The sequence below is a fragment of the Macrobrachium rosenbergii genome, chromosome 43, assembly GCF_040412425.1.
Source record: "Macrobrachium rosenbergii isolate ZJJX-2024 chromosome 43, ASM4041242v1, whole genome shotgun sequence".
Lineage (NCBI taxonomy): Eukaryota > Metazoa > Arthropoda > Malacostraca > Decapoda > Palaemonidae > Macrobrachium > Macrobrachium rosenbergii.
Window position 1 is genome coordinate 33,620,476 of NC_089783.1, and position 16,128 is coordinate 33,636,603.

The window sequence follows — 16,128 nt, forward strand, 5'->3', positions numbered from 1 at the left end:
GGAAGAAGTCGAAGGGACTGCTGGACGTCTAGAAGACTGGGCCAGGAGGTCTTGAGTAGCCTTCTCTTGCAAAGTGGCGGCAGTATCCTTGACCAAGGACTGGGGAAAAGATGGCTTGACATCGGAGCGAACAACAACTCTGCCCTCTGTGAAAGAGAGACCGACTTAGCAGTGAAGTTGCAGTATAAGGACCTCTTCTTTAAAAGCCCCACACAAAGTGGGCAGCCAGCTCTTCAGAACCATCCCTGACAGCCTTGTCCATGCAAGCTAGGACACTGAATAAGTCTCCCAGACTAATGGAGTCAGGGCTTCGAGCCTGCAAGTCCAGGACTCCCAGGCACCAGTCCAGAAAGTTGAAACACCTCCATTGTTCTGAAGAGGCCTTTCAGATGGTGATCAGTTTCAGACAACGTCCAGGACACCTTAGCTGAAGAAAGGAGAGACCTCCTAGGAGCGCGTCCACAATGCTGGTGAAATCTCCCTGGGAAGAGGAAGGAACTCTCCAACCAACATCCTCTCCCCTGTCTCATACCAAATCCCAGCTTTTCCACTCAATCTTGACGGAGGCAGGGCGAAAGAAGTCTTGTACTGGGCCTTCCTGGAGTCCATCCACTCCTGAACTCTCTTAAAGGCCCTCTTCGTAGAGAGAGACGTGGCCATCTTCACAAAACCTGAAGTCTTCTGTGATTTTGATGAGGTTAACTGCGAAGGAGGAGGGCGAGGAGCAGAGGGTTGAAACTTGTCCCCAAACAAGTCCTTCAGCAGACGTGTCAAGACCTGGTAATCAGAAGAAGCTGAAGAAGAAGAGGGCTGTTCCTCATCTGCAGGCTCCGATGCACTTGACAGCTCTCCTTCTTCAACGGAACAACCGAAGAGATTGGAGAAACTCCGGGAGAAGTCTAAGCCCTTGCAGTCCAACTCGAAAAAGGGACTTCTGCTTGGAAGAAGTCCGAGAGGGTTGCGAATATCTCGCAAGAAAGGCAAGAAAGCGTCTTGACGAACTGCGTCCCTGACGAGCATCCTGGCGAGGTCGAGCAGCAAGGGGAGCGTCTTGCCGAGCAGCATGAGGAGCGTCATGCTTAGCAGCATGAGAAGCGTCATGGCGAGAAAAATGCAGAGCGCCAGAACGAGGGGCGTCAAGCCTAGCAGCATGGAGAGCGTCAGAAAGAGGAAATTGGCGATCCCTGCTGCGACCAGTAAAGCGCTGAGCCAAAGGACTTCTAGAGGGCGGCGAAGCATGAGAAGAAGACGAACGAGGAGAAGGAGAAGGGGACGGCTTGGACCTCTTGATCGGCAGTCGGGAATCCTTCCGACGTCGACACGGATCTGTCTCCTTCTGGGCCATAAACGAGGCCAACTGCCGCTGCATGTCTAGCAGAAGCTTCTGAGTAGGAGAAGTCTCCTTCTCAGGAGAAGGGCTGATCCTGTGAGAAGACGAGGGGCGAGGGGACGCCTTCTTCCTTCTCACAGGGGAAGCAACAGCTCTCTCCCTGGAGCGACCGGGGCGCTCAAAAGCGTCATCGTCCGATGACGTCCTGGTCCTCTTCTGCGGCGGGAAGGCGTCAAAACTCTCCGGAGAAGAGCGAAGAGCATCTCGAGAAAAGGGACGTGAAGCGTCTCCTTCTCTGAAGCTTCTCTTCAAAGGGCGAGAGTCCTTCCGAGAGCTCCACCCCTGACGCGGGGAGGAAGCTTCGGGGGACGAGAAGCAATCCTTAAGGATTCGTGCACGAGCACGATCCTTGGCAGCCTGGGAAGCGTCAACAGGTCCTGCCGAAGGGACGCCAGATCGGTGGGGGGTCCGCGTAACCCTCTTGCGGCTTTAGACTTGCCCACTCCCTGAGTCCTGGGAGTCCGACAGAGGTCCAGGCCTAGAGGCATTATACGGCTGATCTGACGCCCCCTCCACAACACTAGGGGCACAAACACTATCACTGCACTTCACAGCACTTTGAAGAGCGAGCATTTTAGCTTCCAGGTTACGAATGGAAGTCATAATTACAGACAGGGCATCCCCTTCCGCAGACACAACCACGGGGCCCGAGGGCAACACCACAGGGTTAGGAATAGCTACGTCTACGGGAGGGTTAGCAGGTGAAAAAACACTACCCTGACTCCTACTCACTGATACACTCCTGGAGGAAGACCTCCTGATCCTATCACGCTCTAACTTCCGCACATAGGAATCATAAGTCTTCCAACTAGCATCAGGCAAAGTCTCACACTCCTTGCATCGATCATTAAACAAACAAACATGCCCCCTACACCTCGAGCATACAGTGTGAGGATCTACCGAAACTTTCGGTAGCCTCACCTTACAGTCTTGCACACAACAAACTCTATAACTAGAAGAACTAGATCCAGACATCTTAATCCAAGTAAAAACAAAGCAAAATCCAAAACAGTCCACAATAGCGTATGCCTAGCCACAAGTCCAAGTCAAAAAACCAAAAGTCAAACAAATACTTAAGTGACAACCAAGTTTACGAAATCCAAAGACGGAGGTACTGAAAACAGGTGTTGACAGTACCGGTGACAGAGAAAATCTGAATAGAAAATGGGAATGGTTCCTGATACCCGCTTCCCAGCGGCGGGAATGGGTACTAACCACCTGATCTCCCACTGCGTGTGTCGTATGTTTTGAAATTCTGTCGGACTATCAGAGAATACAGCTATATATATATCTGACAGGTAAGTCTCATGAACAAATTCTTCATTCTTCTGATCTGTTTTTGTTATGTAAATATATTTATTTAAGAGAACCCCTTGAGTTTATGTAATCTTTCCCTCAATGAAGGATGCCCTAAGCCAAATTTTCTCCCTTGATTTCTCATCTACAGAGTTGCCTTACCCAGTCTTACTTAGTCAGATTTTTGGTAAAATATAGTTGTTTTCGTGGCAGTGTAAAGAACTCCCTGTGATTATCCATTGCAGCCCAGAATCCAGTATCTAAGGCACAGTCATAGCATAAGCATGTTGACCATCAAGTTTGTTTTACAACTGCAGCCTCTGAAAATATATAAATTTTATACATTGTATTATTTTTTCATACACAGTACAACCATCACACGTAATTAACACAATCACTGTCTCCGCAAATCGTGAACAGTTCATTCTTTGTTCAAAAAGAAATATTCTGCTGGCTGTGAACAATGTACTTGTGCCTCACATGTCCTGAGGTCCTAGGCAGCAAAATAATGTCACTTGAAGTGCAGTCTTGACAATTAGCTATGAGAAATACAGAAGGGTTAGGAGGCAAGAACCTTAGTTTTCTTTCATAAACAACCTCATAGCTTCTTACAATTAGCCTGAACTGCAATTTTGTTGAGATGGGTCCAGCAGCTGAAAACTCTTGCACTGACTTATTGGGAATAAGATTTCCTGGGATAAGAAACTGAATCCAATGCTCTAGGAAAACACTGAATTGTATCTTGCAGGGAGAAGACTGCATCACATCAAAATGAATGAATTCGTAAATGCAATTTTAAATGTACTCTATAGAGAAACGTAGTAGAGGACCATGCTCACCAACATAAAGAGGCAAGAAACTTCAAGTAAACATTTTGCAGGATATCACAGAAAAGAAAAAAAAAGAGGACCTGATCAGTACTGGTGAGCACAGATGTTACCACATCTGTGTGAGAAGGGTGACTGGAAAGATGGTGGCAATTGCTGTTGGCAGGGGAAAGAACCCTCCAGCCATGAGTCCATTTATATTCTACCGAACTAAACATGAACTCAAATGCACTTGAAATCAAGCCAACAAATCACAGCGCCTGACAAGTGAACAGAGGTGTCCCTCATTAAGAGAATGCCACATGCTTTCCAAGTAATACTTTGCATCCTTTTTTTAGTTGTTTTAAGTGAGAAAATCAATGGTAACAAGTATTTTTGGCAATTGAATTGTACAAAATGTTAAAAAACAAGGAGACACTTTGTTTCTCTTACCCAATATTCAGTGACTGGTCCACCCTTACTAGCATTTAAAATACCAACAAAGATAAGAGGATTTGTAATTTTTATTAACATTATAATTCAACAGAATTATTGTTAAATTTTAGTATACAGACACCATCCTACTTACAAACACTCAGTTTACAAATATTCAAGAGCTACTAACAAATGGGATCACAAATTAAAATAGTGTTCAGAGCACTCCCCTTTGCCACCTATAAGCTCAGATTTCACTTTGAGAGCCTATTCTGTACATACAGTACTGTATTCAGATTACTGTTTTAGGATGAAAAAATGTACAGTACTATTTATTTTTTATCATACTGTGCTTAAATAGGCATGAAGAGTACAGTAATCAACTTACAAATGGCCATCCGGAATGTAATTCGTTTGTAAGTAGGGTTGCGTCTGTAATTCATATCTGAAGTAAATGAAGACTTTTGCTGAACAAAAAACTCACTTAGCATTAACAGCCTCGTTGCTTAAAAAGTAGATGAACAGCCCTGAAGGTGTTTCCTTCATTCCATCTATGTTATTCTGATTATACAGGGCCAAAGAGAGTGTGAGAGATGCTGCAACGGACCCTAAAACAGCAGGGGGTGTCAGAACAGTGGCTTGAGACTTGATGAAAATACCAAACTCCTTCCAGATGGTTTCAATGACAGCCATTCCTGCACGAACTGAAAAATTCAAGATGGAATTCAATAAAACAATAAAATATATCAAATTCAATGTAAATTTGTATTTTTTCACAAAATATGAACCTACATTTTCACAGATGGAGTACTCAACCTATGAAATCACAGGTTTGTATTCCCATTAGAACAATTACAAACTAAACCGGAAAAGAGATTAAATTTTGAAATCCACACACAAGATTAAATATAAAATTTAAATGCTTATTCCCAGTGATTGCTTCTTTACTAAAATAACGGACAGAAACACAGTACCTGTAAAGCAATGAAATTTTTCAGCGTTACTCAAAACCTTAGTAAGTGCAGAATTAACTGCTAGTAATATGGCTTTCATCTCCGATATTCCACAATGCTGCAAGACAGAATTTAACCCAGTACCTAAGAAGGGACAGGAGAAAACAACATAATTATAGTCAGCAGTTAAAAATCAATTTTGCCTCGCAACTTTAAGCAGTAATAACCTTGTATATGTATCACTAAATATTTACAAAAAGAAATTGCTTGTTCATTCCACTGAAAATACATCAGGATCTTCATTCATCATAAACTTCTACTAATCACAATTAATAACATTTTTACTAAGGATTTTCTCTTCACAGTCTCAGATGTAAAATTAATTCTCTCTACTTCACTTTGCCTAGAGTACTTTTTGTAAGAATTCCCATTTGGTTTAGATATTCATTTGTGCACTTTCTAAATGGATTTCTGGGGCTTTGCTATTCCCATATTCGTATTTTCTAACCAACTGGCTCTCTCTGTTTCTCATTACATCCCATGTCATCTGAATTTTATGGGATCTGTCTCTTTTATGGCTCTTGGACAGCAAATAAATACCTACTACAGTAATCAAACAAATCATCGTAGATATGCAACAATGAGGAGCACAACAGTAAAAAATTATGCATGTACACAGATCTGGACTTGGGAACAAATGTACTGTATTTTTACACTTATTTGCATTTGCAGTTTAGAGTAATTTGTGTTCTGTTTTATTCTTTTACCACTTATAGGCTTATTCCACATGATTACACCCACACGAATAACTAAAAGTATCAGTGAAGGATTACAACAAAGCTAATTTTCATAAAATTCTCACCGACACCATCAACACAAAGCTTAAAACCCATACGATATTCCTAGACAGACTGCCTTTTCTACTGACAAATTTAATACCTTGCACAATACTTACACAAGAGAGAATGCTGGCCCAAAGTAAGATCACTGCTGTGTTCAAATATCTCCTGTATACCTTCTGCATACAATATTATTAGCTGACCATAGTCTCTGAAAATAGGAAGATAATATTTTCTGTCAATCCATGAGAAGAGATCTATTGAGATCCTGAAAGTATATCTATCTAAAGATCAATTTTTGCCATGCCTTAAAACAAGACAATTGGTATCCCATTTTCATTGGAGTTAAAGAACAAAGTGGCCCTTAAATATCCATCATAACTTTGAATCACTCATACACAAATTACACAAACAGCACAGCTGGTTTGAAAGTTATCATACAATTTGGAACTCTAAATCATATGAGAACTTGAGCAATTACCAGATTTTTCAAGGTAACCAGAGGCTGGATTCTCTCAAAACATTACACTTATACACTCTTCTATTCAAGGTGAAGCTTTAGAAAAAGATGCCAATTAAAAGTAAAAAAAATGTTTCTACTAGGTAGTATAAACAGACCACTGAGCTGGACTAAATCTTGACCAACTTATACTGCATCAAAAACAGGTATAAACAAATCTAAATTTCAATTTGCAAAAATTGTATTAAGAGAATATGGAAAGGGGAAGGTCCTGCAGGGAGGTCAGATACAACTTCAAAGGTAAGTCTTATATTTTCTAGGTCTACCCAAGTTTCTACCCTGATGGAGACATCGTTGATGTATTAAAACTGCATGACTTACTTAATTACTGAGTAAAAGGTGGTACCACCAATCACCACATACTGTACATACCTTCTAAGCATAGCATCCCTTGATGTTATGTACTCCTGACATGCAGAGGCAATGAGAGGACTGAACTTCTCAGTGATTTGAGCTATGTTGCAACCGGATTCCACAAGCAACAAAATTGTCGTTAAGAACCCACGCCACACTACTTTTGATTTGTTGATACTTGACGGAGGAGCCATCATCAACAATTCACAAAGTTTATTTGTCTGAAAGGGTCATAGAATTACAAAATAAATCATCTGCATATCACATGAAGATCACTCTAAAACTTACCATAAAGAGTACTATATGTTTTTGGCTACAGTATGTGGTAAATACTAAACTTTATGATGGATATGAAAACTTTTAACAAATCACACATGGTTAAAGTTTAACATAATTTAATAATTATTGTAGGTAAGACAAATCATAATAACAAAAAGGCAACATGAACTACTTGTTGGCTTACCACGTCAACCATATCTGTAGTGTTGGCTAAACAAAGGAACAAGGTGATGGAATTGTGCAGGCCCACTGGGGAGAGCTCCAACATCTTACGGCCATGGAACTTGGAATAAATTCGACCCCTCATCTGCCTCCACTCCAAGTTTCCACTCTGAACAACTCCAACTTTAAGAAAAACCTACGGTTAGTACGCGTATGAAACCTTAATTATACTGTAATCCCTTCAGGGTTTATGAAAATTAACAGTATTATTATGAAAAAGGTTGGAGACATAGAGTTTACCAAATGGTAGGATCCTCAATGATGTCACCCTTTCCACAAAACTTTTTCCCTATTTCCCTGGTGGGAGGGGGTGAGTTGCTGCCAACAGTATCTTTCACAACACTTATTAATGGTACTTTAATATCTTACCCAGAAGCATTAACTTAAACTTTGTTTTTACAATGACTTGAATCATAGGCGTGCATTTTGTTGCTGGGAGACATGAACAGAAGGCAATCTCAAAAGCACTGAGGGTGTAGACTTAAGCAAAAGTTCTTACAAAAAGAGAGTCATGCCTTAACAACAATACAAATGCCTTATATACTAGCATCAAGACATGTGATAAGTTAAAAGCTCTAAAACAGCCAGCATATTTTCTGGGGGTCACAAGATTATTCTTGAGCGTGGGTATGTTCTAGCTTTTTTCAACTTCACCACTGTTACACGAAGCAACACCTGATCATTAGGCCAAAACAGTCTATAATTCAACTTATTTAACAGAAATAGTTAAATTAATATCTTTTTAAGGCAAGTACCAATAGTTAAAATAATATCTTTTTAACGCAAGTACCAAATTTTATTACAGTGCAGTGCTATTTTTGTACTAGGACATTACACATGATTAGGGTTACCATACATCCTAGTTTGGCTGGGACTCGTCCCGGATTTGAGGCCTTGTCCTGGGCATCCTGGTCAGTCAGCAAAATGCCCCAGAATGTTCAGGACAAACAGTCTTGCCTTACATCAATGTTCCAGTGTTCAGTTGGATTGTGTAAACGGCAAATTAACAGTGAAAAATCATGTTTGCAGATAGACTTTGGATCTGTCAGAGCAAAAAGGCCTAACAGATTTGGAAGTAGAGATGAATAGCAAAAAAATCCTGTTTTCAGATCAACTTGTGACCTGTCAGAAGAAAAATGTCTAACAGATTTGAAAAGAAGAATAAATAAAAACATGTTGTACTGTCTTTGATTGATGAAAATATGGTAAGCCTACATATTGCTGAATCAAAAATTTTAAAGGAGGTCATCAGTCATATGTACTGAGTTGCTCATAAGGAGCCACTGTATGAAAAAGGTTGAAAATCACTGCTCTAAAAACATAATAGTACAATATCAGCAAAGGGTCCACAAAAATGTTAAAGAAGTACCTAGTGAATGCAAAAAGATGACATGTCAATGTTTGATACTGCATCACGTACACACTGGAAATTTAATTTCATTTTCAAATTGCCATTCACGTAGTTATTTGTACGTACAGTACTGTATAGCTGTCTGAAAGTAAAACAAAGTCACTCACCCACAATCCTGAGGAAAAGTTGCCACGAACTCTCAGATTTTCCAAGCAGCTCTGGGTCTGAAATTCGAGACTTGACTTGTTCTAGCCACCCGCCAGCAGTTTTGCTATACAAAAAATGGATAAAGATATTATAGTACATCTACATCCAGAAAAACCCATCTTGCCAACACCACACACTAACATTCAGCCAATAATTTCAGTTTCAAAATGAAGTTAAGACCATAAAAAAATAAAGTTGTGAAGAAGTGCAACAGGTGTTATTTATTTCTACTGAATAAGCTGAGAACTATCAATATACAGGCTCTCAATATGCAATACAGTACATAATTGTCAAAAGTGAAAAAACACAAATATAAATTTTTATACTTAAGCATAAAAACAATCTAAAACATATTTTACTTGTTCTCTTTTCTGGTTTACTGATAAGAATATAGTATCAATGGCTTTTACAGTTCTGAAAAAGTTATTGGATAAAAATTGGAAATGAAACTAGAAATAGTTTTATGAGAGATGTACAATACCAAGTTCCTTTTGCTTTTGTGCTCGCTCTCTCTCTCTCTCTCTCTATATATATATATATATATATTGTAAAGATTAGCACCAAAATACGCTATGAAACCGCGCTCCTTCCTGCTTTGCTCGGCCGATAGATAGGCCTCTGTCTACTTTGAACCTGGGAGGAGTAGTGGCTACTGGATCGGGTTAGTTTGAACCAGTGAAAGTCTGGGTATATAGGGCTCAGAAATATAATTGTTGGGGAACAGTTATCTGCTTTGCACCGTTTTCTTTGGTACAGGGCAGGAAAAATACCATTTTCTGTGAAATAGCAGCGTGCCCTGGGTCAGGACATCGCCCCCCCTACCCCTGGCCAGAAGCAATAAAAGGGCAGGTCAGGGACAGCCCTTTCTCACACGCGGTCACTAGTCTAAGAGAAGGAGTCACGTCTCGGCGGTCTTGCCCCCTGCCCTCCATTCAGCTCGCCGCCACGTGGAGCCCATCGCCGCCCTTTGTGCTCCGTGTTCCGATCCACATGGCCTTAGAAGACTGCAAGGGGGATTGCAAGTCTCCAAACGCGAGCTGATACTCAACGGCGGCCTTTCCATCATCCCACAGGCGCCCGTTTTCCGCCCCAATCTACGATTTGAAGAAATCCCTTGGAGAGGGAGGCCATTTGTCCACACTCCCACACGTGGTCCTCGGCAGAAGAGGTCGTCAGCCTTGCTCCCCTACAATGTGGTAATGTACCCAAAACGAGTTGCTAGTCACGATTACTTAGCCCTTTTACATTTATTAATTTCTGGGCCTATAACGTTGTGTTCCCTGATATTCCTTGGTTCAAGCCAGGCCCAGGTGTTCCCAGCTTCTTTCCTCTGAGTCACAAGTAACGCCTCGGGGAGTCCTTTGGCGCCTTCAGTGCACCCCCGAGTAATTCAATCCCCAAATTCCAGCATTAGATGTGTAACGTGGGTCCTAATATTGTTTCAGAAAGACGCCTGTAGTAGAATTATCCTTGGTCCGTGTTCCTGGCATTCCCAAGCTCCCCCCCTTCGGGAGGACTTCTGCGGCAGTAATTTACCGTGTTCTCAGTTAATTTTCCCTTTGATCTTGTGTGCTATCAAATATAACTATTTTTATATCCACGTGTTTCACGCACTCCCCCTTGAGAAGGAGCCCTCCGCTCCGTGTACTTCTTTTTTTGTTTGTGTTTTATATGTCCTGGGTATCTTACAAGGCCATTTTTGAGTAAAGTAATAAATGTGAGTCATACTGAACCACCTGCACCAGGAAACATATATATATATATATATATATATATATATATATATATATATATATATATATATATATATAATATATATATAATATATATATAATATATATATAATATATATATAATATATATATAATATATATATAATATATATATATATATATAATATATATATAATATATATATAATATATATATAATATATATATATATATATATATATATATATATATATATATATATATATATATATATATATATATATATATATAATATATATATATATATATATATAATATATATATAATATATATATATATATATATATATATATATATATATATATATATATATATATATATATATATAATATATATATAATATATATATATATATATATCTTTCCAAAATAATAGGAGAAGAGAGTTGAGAATTTTGACTTGGCTATCTTGTTAAAACATCAACATGAATTTTTTCCTAAGTCAGAATTTAATTTTTACTACAAAACAATTGATTCACAATAACCCATACCTGTACAGTAATACCCCAAACTTACGCGAGGTTACGTTTCATAACCCCCTCACGCAAGGCAAATTTTCGAGTAAATTTGGCACGGTCTCTAAATATGCTAATAAATGTTCAAGAGTTTAAACACTAAATATGACCCTAATCATGCTCCCAAATTATTAAGCTAACTTTTAAATGAAATTAAAGTTAGTGTAATTCCATTTAAAAGTTAGCATAATACATTACCCTTATAACAAGAAATAAATGGTTCACATAAAAATAGAGTTGGAAGAGAATTTCTCTCCCCCCTTCCAACCGATCTATTTTTAGAAGTCTTCTCAACCTCATTTTCAAGAACTTCTTTATTCTACACCTCTTTCTCTTTGTTCTGAAATGTTTTTTCAAGAACAAACAGTGTTTTTTGTTTGGACTAATACAACTCTTAGTTATTATGTCTCTATGTTTCAGAACGAATTTGCCACACTAGGGTATTTACAGTTTGTACATGATACAGATACAATTACAACTACCTACTGTACAGGTAAAGATGTATAGAGGAATAACAAGTTGTAAAAATGTGTGAGCACTAACTACGAATGAGAGAGAGAGAGAGAGAGAGAGAGAGAGAGAGAGAGAGAGAGAGAGAGAGAGAGAGAGAGGGTTTGTCCTTACTTAAAAGAGTGAAATTATTTATCAATTATTATGGAGAGAGAGAGAGAGAGAGAGAGAGAGAGAGAGAGAGAGAGAGAGAGAGAAGGGTTGTCCTTACTTAAAAGAGTGAAATTATTTATCAATTATTAGAGAGAGAGAGAGAGAGAGAGAGAGAGAGAGAGAGAGAGAGAGAGAGAGAGAGAGAGAGAGAGAGAGAGAGAGAGAATTACTCTTACATTAGAAACATGCCAAGTGCCATTTTTAAAATATTGAAGAAATCGCGATTGAAAATAGGTAATTTTCAATCGTGAGTTACTCGGTAAATATAATAGCTAAGAGCTTCATTTTTTTCTAAACAGTAGCAAATTTTATGCACAATACAGCTAACATAAAATATTTTCAATATGATGTGTAGTTTTTTGGCAGTTGTGTGAAACCCTAACGTAACACCCTAATTTTGTATGCATTTTCCCCTCTATAAGCCAATAAATGAGTTATAAACGCATGTTTGTTGCTAAATACCCTAACTATGCATGAAATATGCCTGTTATGTGTTTAGTAATGTTTTAACACAAATATGCTGGGGTCAGTTGCCTGATGCACCCTCAAATTTTCCACATTAATAAATTTCACTTCCTACACTGTACTCAGGATCATCAGAGAACTCAAAATCACTATCCCCTTTCCCGCCACTAACACGCATACGCCTTTCTTACCCCTAACACTCCCGGTAAGGCTTTCTTCACCAACACTAGGTTCACCTTCATTTTTCCCTTTATTACCCTCTATATTCCCTTCAAAATTACCTTGCTCGCACACCTTCGATTACTAGAGAATCGTCTGACACAATATCAATCAACTGAGTAATCTCCACATCAACATTTTCGTCACTTTCTTCTGACGAACTTTGGTAATCATGCAAAGCATGGCCGTAAAAACTATTAACAGAAAACTTTCCATCACTGTCTCTCACTGGCTTTTTCTTTGTTAATAACTGTTTACCCTTCTCTTTTTTGCCCCCAAGCACACCACAACGCTTTTCTGCCATATTGATAATCTTACTAGTCCACAACACTTATTATTAATCACGATTTCGGTGAAATAATCAGACGATCCAGCAATCACCACGTGAAACTGCATGTTGTGTTTACAAAGTCACTCCTTCTATGTCAGCTGACGCTGTACGGCAAAGCTGATTGGTCGAAGGCACTGTGACATAACGCACATCTTTCTCGACTGAAGAAAAGCCACCAGCCAAGCGCCATAAGCTAGCGTGGTTCTGGAGGTGTCATGTTACTTCACGGAACTGTGTCCCGTTTCGGGAGCTTCGAGAAATTAGTCCAAGCGACATATGCGCGAGAGGTGACAATAGGGTGGGTTTGAACAACAAATAGACCATATTGGAGGGTGGTGTTGACATGTTTCTCAATGGATCTGTGATGTACAAGGATAAAACCAGTGAAAAATAAAATAAAAATACTTTGGCCCAGGATGGCGCTTGGCATGTTTCTCGACTGAAATGCTCATATCAAAAGATGGAAATTCATGATTTTTGAAGGAAAAAGGAAAAAAGAGAGAGAGAGAGAGAGAGAGAGAGAGAGAGAGAGAGAGAGTGTGTGTGTGTGTGTGTGTACATAGAAATCCTTTGACATGCTGTGGGCAACGACTGACATATTTGACAGCTTTGCCCTCACCCCTCTCTTCAAAGTTTCACAAAAGATTGGGAAATGATAATTATTTTTTTTAAAATATCACAATTTACAATGGAAATATATAAATTTTGTAATTACAGTTATATTATTATTTTTAAAAATTTATTTATTTATTTTTCTATCACAGTCATCCTATTCGACTGGGTGGTTTATAGTGTGGGGTTCTGGGTTGCATCCTGCCTCCTTAGGAGTCCATCACTTTTCTCATTATGTGCACTGTTTCTAGTAGCACACTTTTCTGCATGACTCCTGGAGCTACTTTGGCATCTAGTTTTTCCAGATTCCTTTTCAAGGATCTTGGGATCGTGCCTAGTGTTCCTATGATTATGGGTATAATTTCCACTGGCATATTCCATATCCTTCTCATTTCAATTTTCAGGTCTTGATGCTTATCAATTTTTTCTCATTCTTTCTCATCTACTCTGGTGTCCCATGGTATTGTGACATCAATAAGTGATACTTTCTTCTTGATTTTGTCAATCAACATCATGTCTGGTCTATTGGCACATATCACCCTATCTGTTCTGATATCATAGTCCCAGATGATCTTTGCCTGATCGTTTTCTATCACTCCCTCAGGTTGGAGTTCGTACCACTTATTACTGCAAGCTAGCTAGTGTTTCTTGCACAGGTGCCAGTGGAGGGCTTTTGCTACTGAATCATGCCTCTTTTTGTACTTGTTCTGTGCAAGCACCAGACATTTGCTTGCTATGTAGTTGATGGTCTCGTCTTTAATATTGCACTTCCTGCATATGGGTGCGATTTTATTTCCATCTATTGTTCTTTGGACATATTTGGTTCTTAGGGCCTGATCTTGTGCCACTGTTAGCATTCCTTCAGTTTCCTTCTTGAGTTCTCCCATCTGTAGCCATTGCCATGCTTCATTACTGGCCAGTTCTTTTGTCTGTCCTATGTGCTGTCTGTGCATTGGTTTGTTGTGCCATTCCTCTGTTCTGTTTTTCATTCTCCTGTCTCTGTATATTTCTGGGTCTTCGTCTATTTTTATCAGTCCTTCTTTCCATGCACTCCTTAACCACTCACTGGTTTTCAGATATTGCCCCAGTGCTCTGCTCTTGATGTTGACGCAGTCCTCTATGCTTAGTAGCCCTCTCCCACCTTCCAATCATGTTATGTATAGTCTGTCTGTATTTGCTCTTGGGTGTAATGCCGTGTATTGTCATGTGTTTTCTAGTTTTCTGGTCTATGGCGCAGAGTTCAGCCTTCGTCCACTCCACTACTCTTGAGCTTGTCCGATTACTGGTACTGCCCATGTGTTTATGGCTTTCGTCATGATTCCGGCATTGAGTTTTGACTTGGGTATTGCCTTACGTCTCTGCATATATTCTTTCCTGATTGTGTAACCATAAAAATTCTCTCATCTCAGTAAGAGATGAGAAAATTTTTATGGTTACACATACATGTTTATTTGTTTTGTATGATAAATAAATGATTTACCTTATAATAAGTACTAATTTTCATATATTAATAAGATTAAATAATAATAATAATAACAACAATAATAATAATAATAATAAAATAATAAAATAATAATAATAATAATAATAATAATATAATTGTAATTACAAAATTAAGTGATATTTTAAACAAAAAAATTTCATTTCCTGTTCAAAGGATTTCTAGTACTGTCTGCCTGTCCCTCTCCTTCTTTCTTTCTTTTTCCATTTTCCTTCATAAATCATGAATTTCCACCTTTTGATATCTAACGTATGAATAACTTCTCTCTCTCTCTCTCTCTTGTTATTCTCTCTGTCTCCATAATAATTCATAAATAATTTAACTTGATATTTCAAGTAAGGACAACTCTCTCTCTCTCTCGTGTTATTCTCTCTCTCTCCGTAATAAGTAATAATTAATAAATAATTTCACTCTCTCAAGTAAGGACGACCTCTCTCTCTCTCTCTCGAGGATTCGCAAATGTCACGCGTTTGAAAAAATTGCGTATGACAATTAGTTAGGTTCCAATGAAAAGTTGCGTGTCTGTGAATTCGCGCAACTTGAATTATGTAAAATCCAAGGTATTACTGTATTAGTACATACTAAGAATAGAACACTTCCACTTTTTCAGGTATGCACCTGGGGCCCTCAGTACCTCCAGTGATGGTAAAATAATATCATGTGTTTTTCACACTCCCTGAAGGAATGAAGGGCTTGGGAAATAGGAACTGACTAAAGAAGATGAATAACCAACTCAATAACTCTCACAGGTTTGGAAAGGAGAGCAGCAGCTGTTTTTGTTTAGTTCCCTGTCCAATAAATCTAGTGTACTGTACTTACTGGATTATTCCATAAAGTACGAAATATACTTTTTCTTTTTACTGGACTTGGACTCATCCGATAATCTGAGGTGCCACTGTACTATGACACAAAAGGTTCAAGTTTTCATTTCATTAGGAACAAAATTCAATAGTACAGTAAATTAAAATAAAATATGATCTGAAAATGTTACCATTACCTCATGCATGCCAAGCCCTCTACTCCAGCACCTGGCAAAAGGAAACTAGAATCCAAGTGTTTAGAAAAGTAATCCCACAATGATGATGCCCATTCGCTACTTCTCTCTCCACCCCATAAACTGTGCAGAATCAAACAACTTCGGACGAAGAAACGAAGTTCAACCTCTGTGGGTTGTGCACCATTTCTAGGTTCAACAACTGATAATTTGACAAGAGTTCTAAGTAGTTTGGTTTCGCTCTTTATTTCATTCTGTAAAATGCAAAAAGAAAATGTTAATACTGTATCAATTTCATTCTAAGAATGAGTCAGTTAATACATCTACATTTATCAAGTCAAATTCACACATACAATCAGCAAAAAAACAACTCTAGGTTTGGATAACAGCAAATGGGCAATTTTTA

The 16,128-nt window shown here is 38.7% G+C and overlaps 1 protein-coding gene across 2 annotated transcripts in view; it reads right to left on the reverse strand.

The window, feature by feature from the left end:
• LOC136828773 (protein MMS22-like) overlaps positions 1 to 16,128 on the reverse strand; it is a 58,490-nt gene that overhangs the window by 23,563 nt on the left and 18,799 nt on the right. For both annotated transcript variants that reach the window (XM_067086991.1, XM_067086990.1), the window contains exons 8-14: positions 15,726 to 15,976; positions 8,613 to 8,716; positions 7,057 to 7,217; positions 6,612 to 6,814; positions 5,836 to 5,930; positions 4,902 to 5,024; positions 4,412 to 4,631 (exon numbers count right to left, since the gene is read on the reverse strand). In XM_067086991.1, coding sequence (XP_066943092.1) covers positions 4,412 to 4,631; positions 4,902 to 5,024; positions 5,836 to 5,930; positions 6,612 to 6,814; positions 7,057 to 7,217; positions 8,613 to 8,716; positions 15,726 to 15,976 — 1,157 coding nt within the window. The remainder of the gene's footprint in view (positions 1 to 4,411; positions 4,632 to 4,901; positions 5,025 to 5,835; positions 5,931 to 6,611; positions 6,815 to 7,056; positions 7,218 to 8,612; positions 8,717 to 15,725; positions 15,977 to 16,128) is intronic.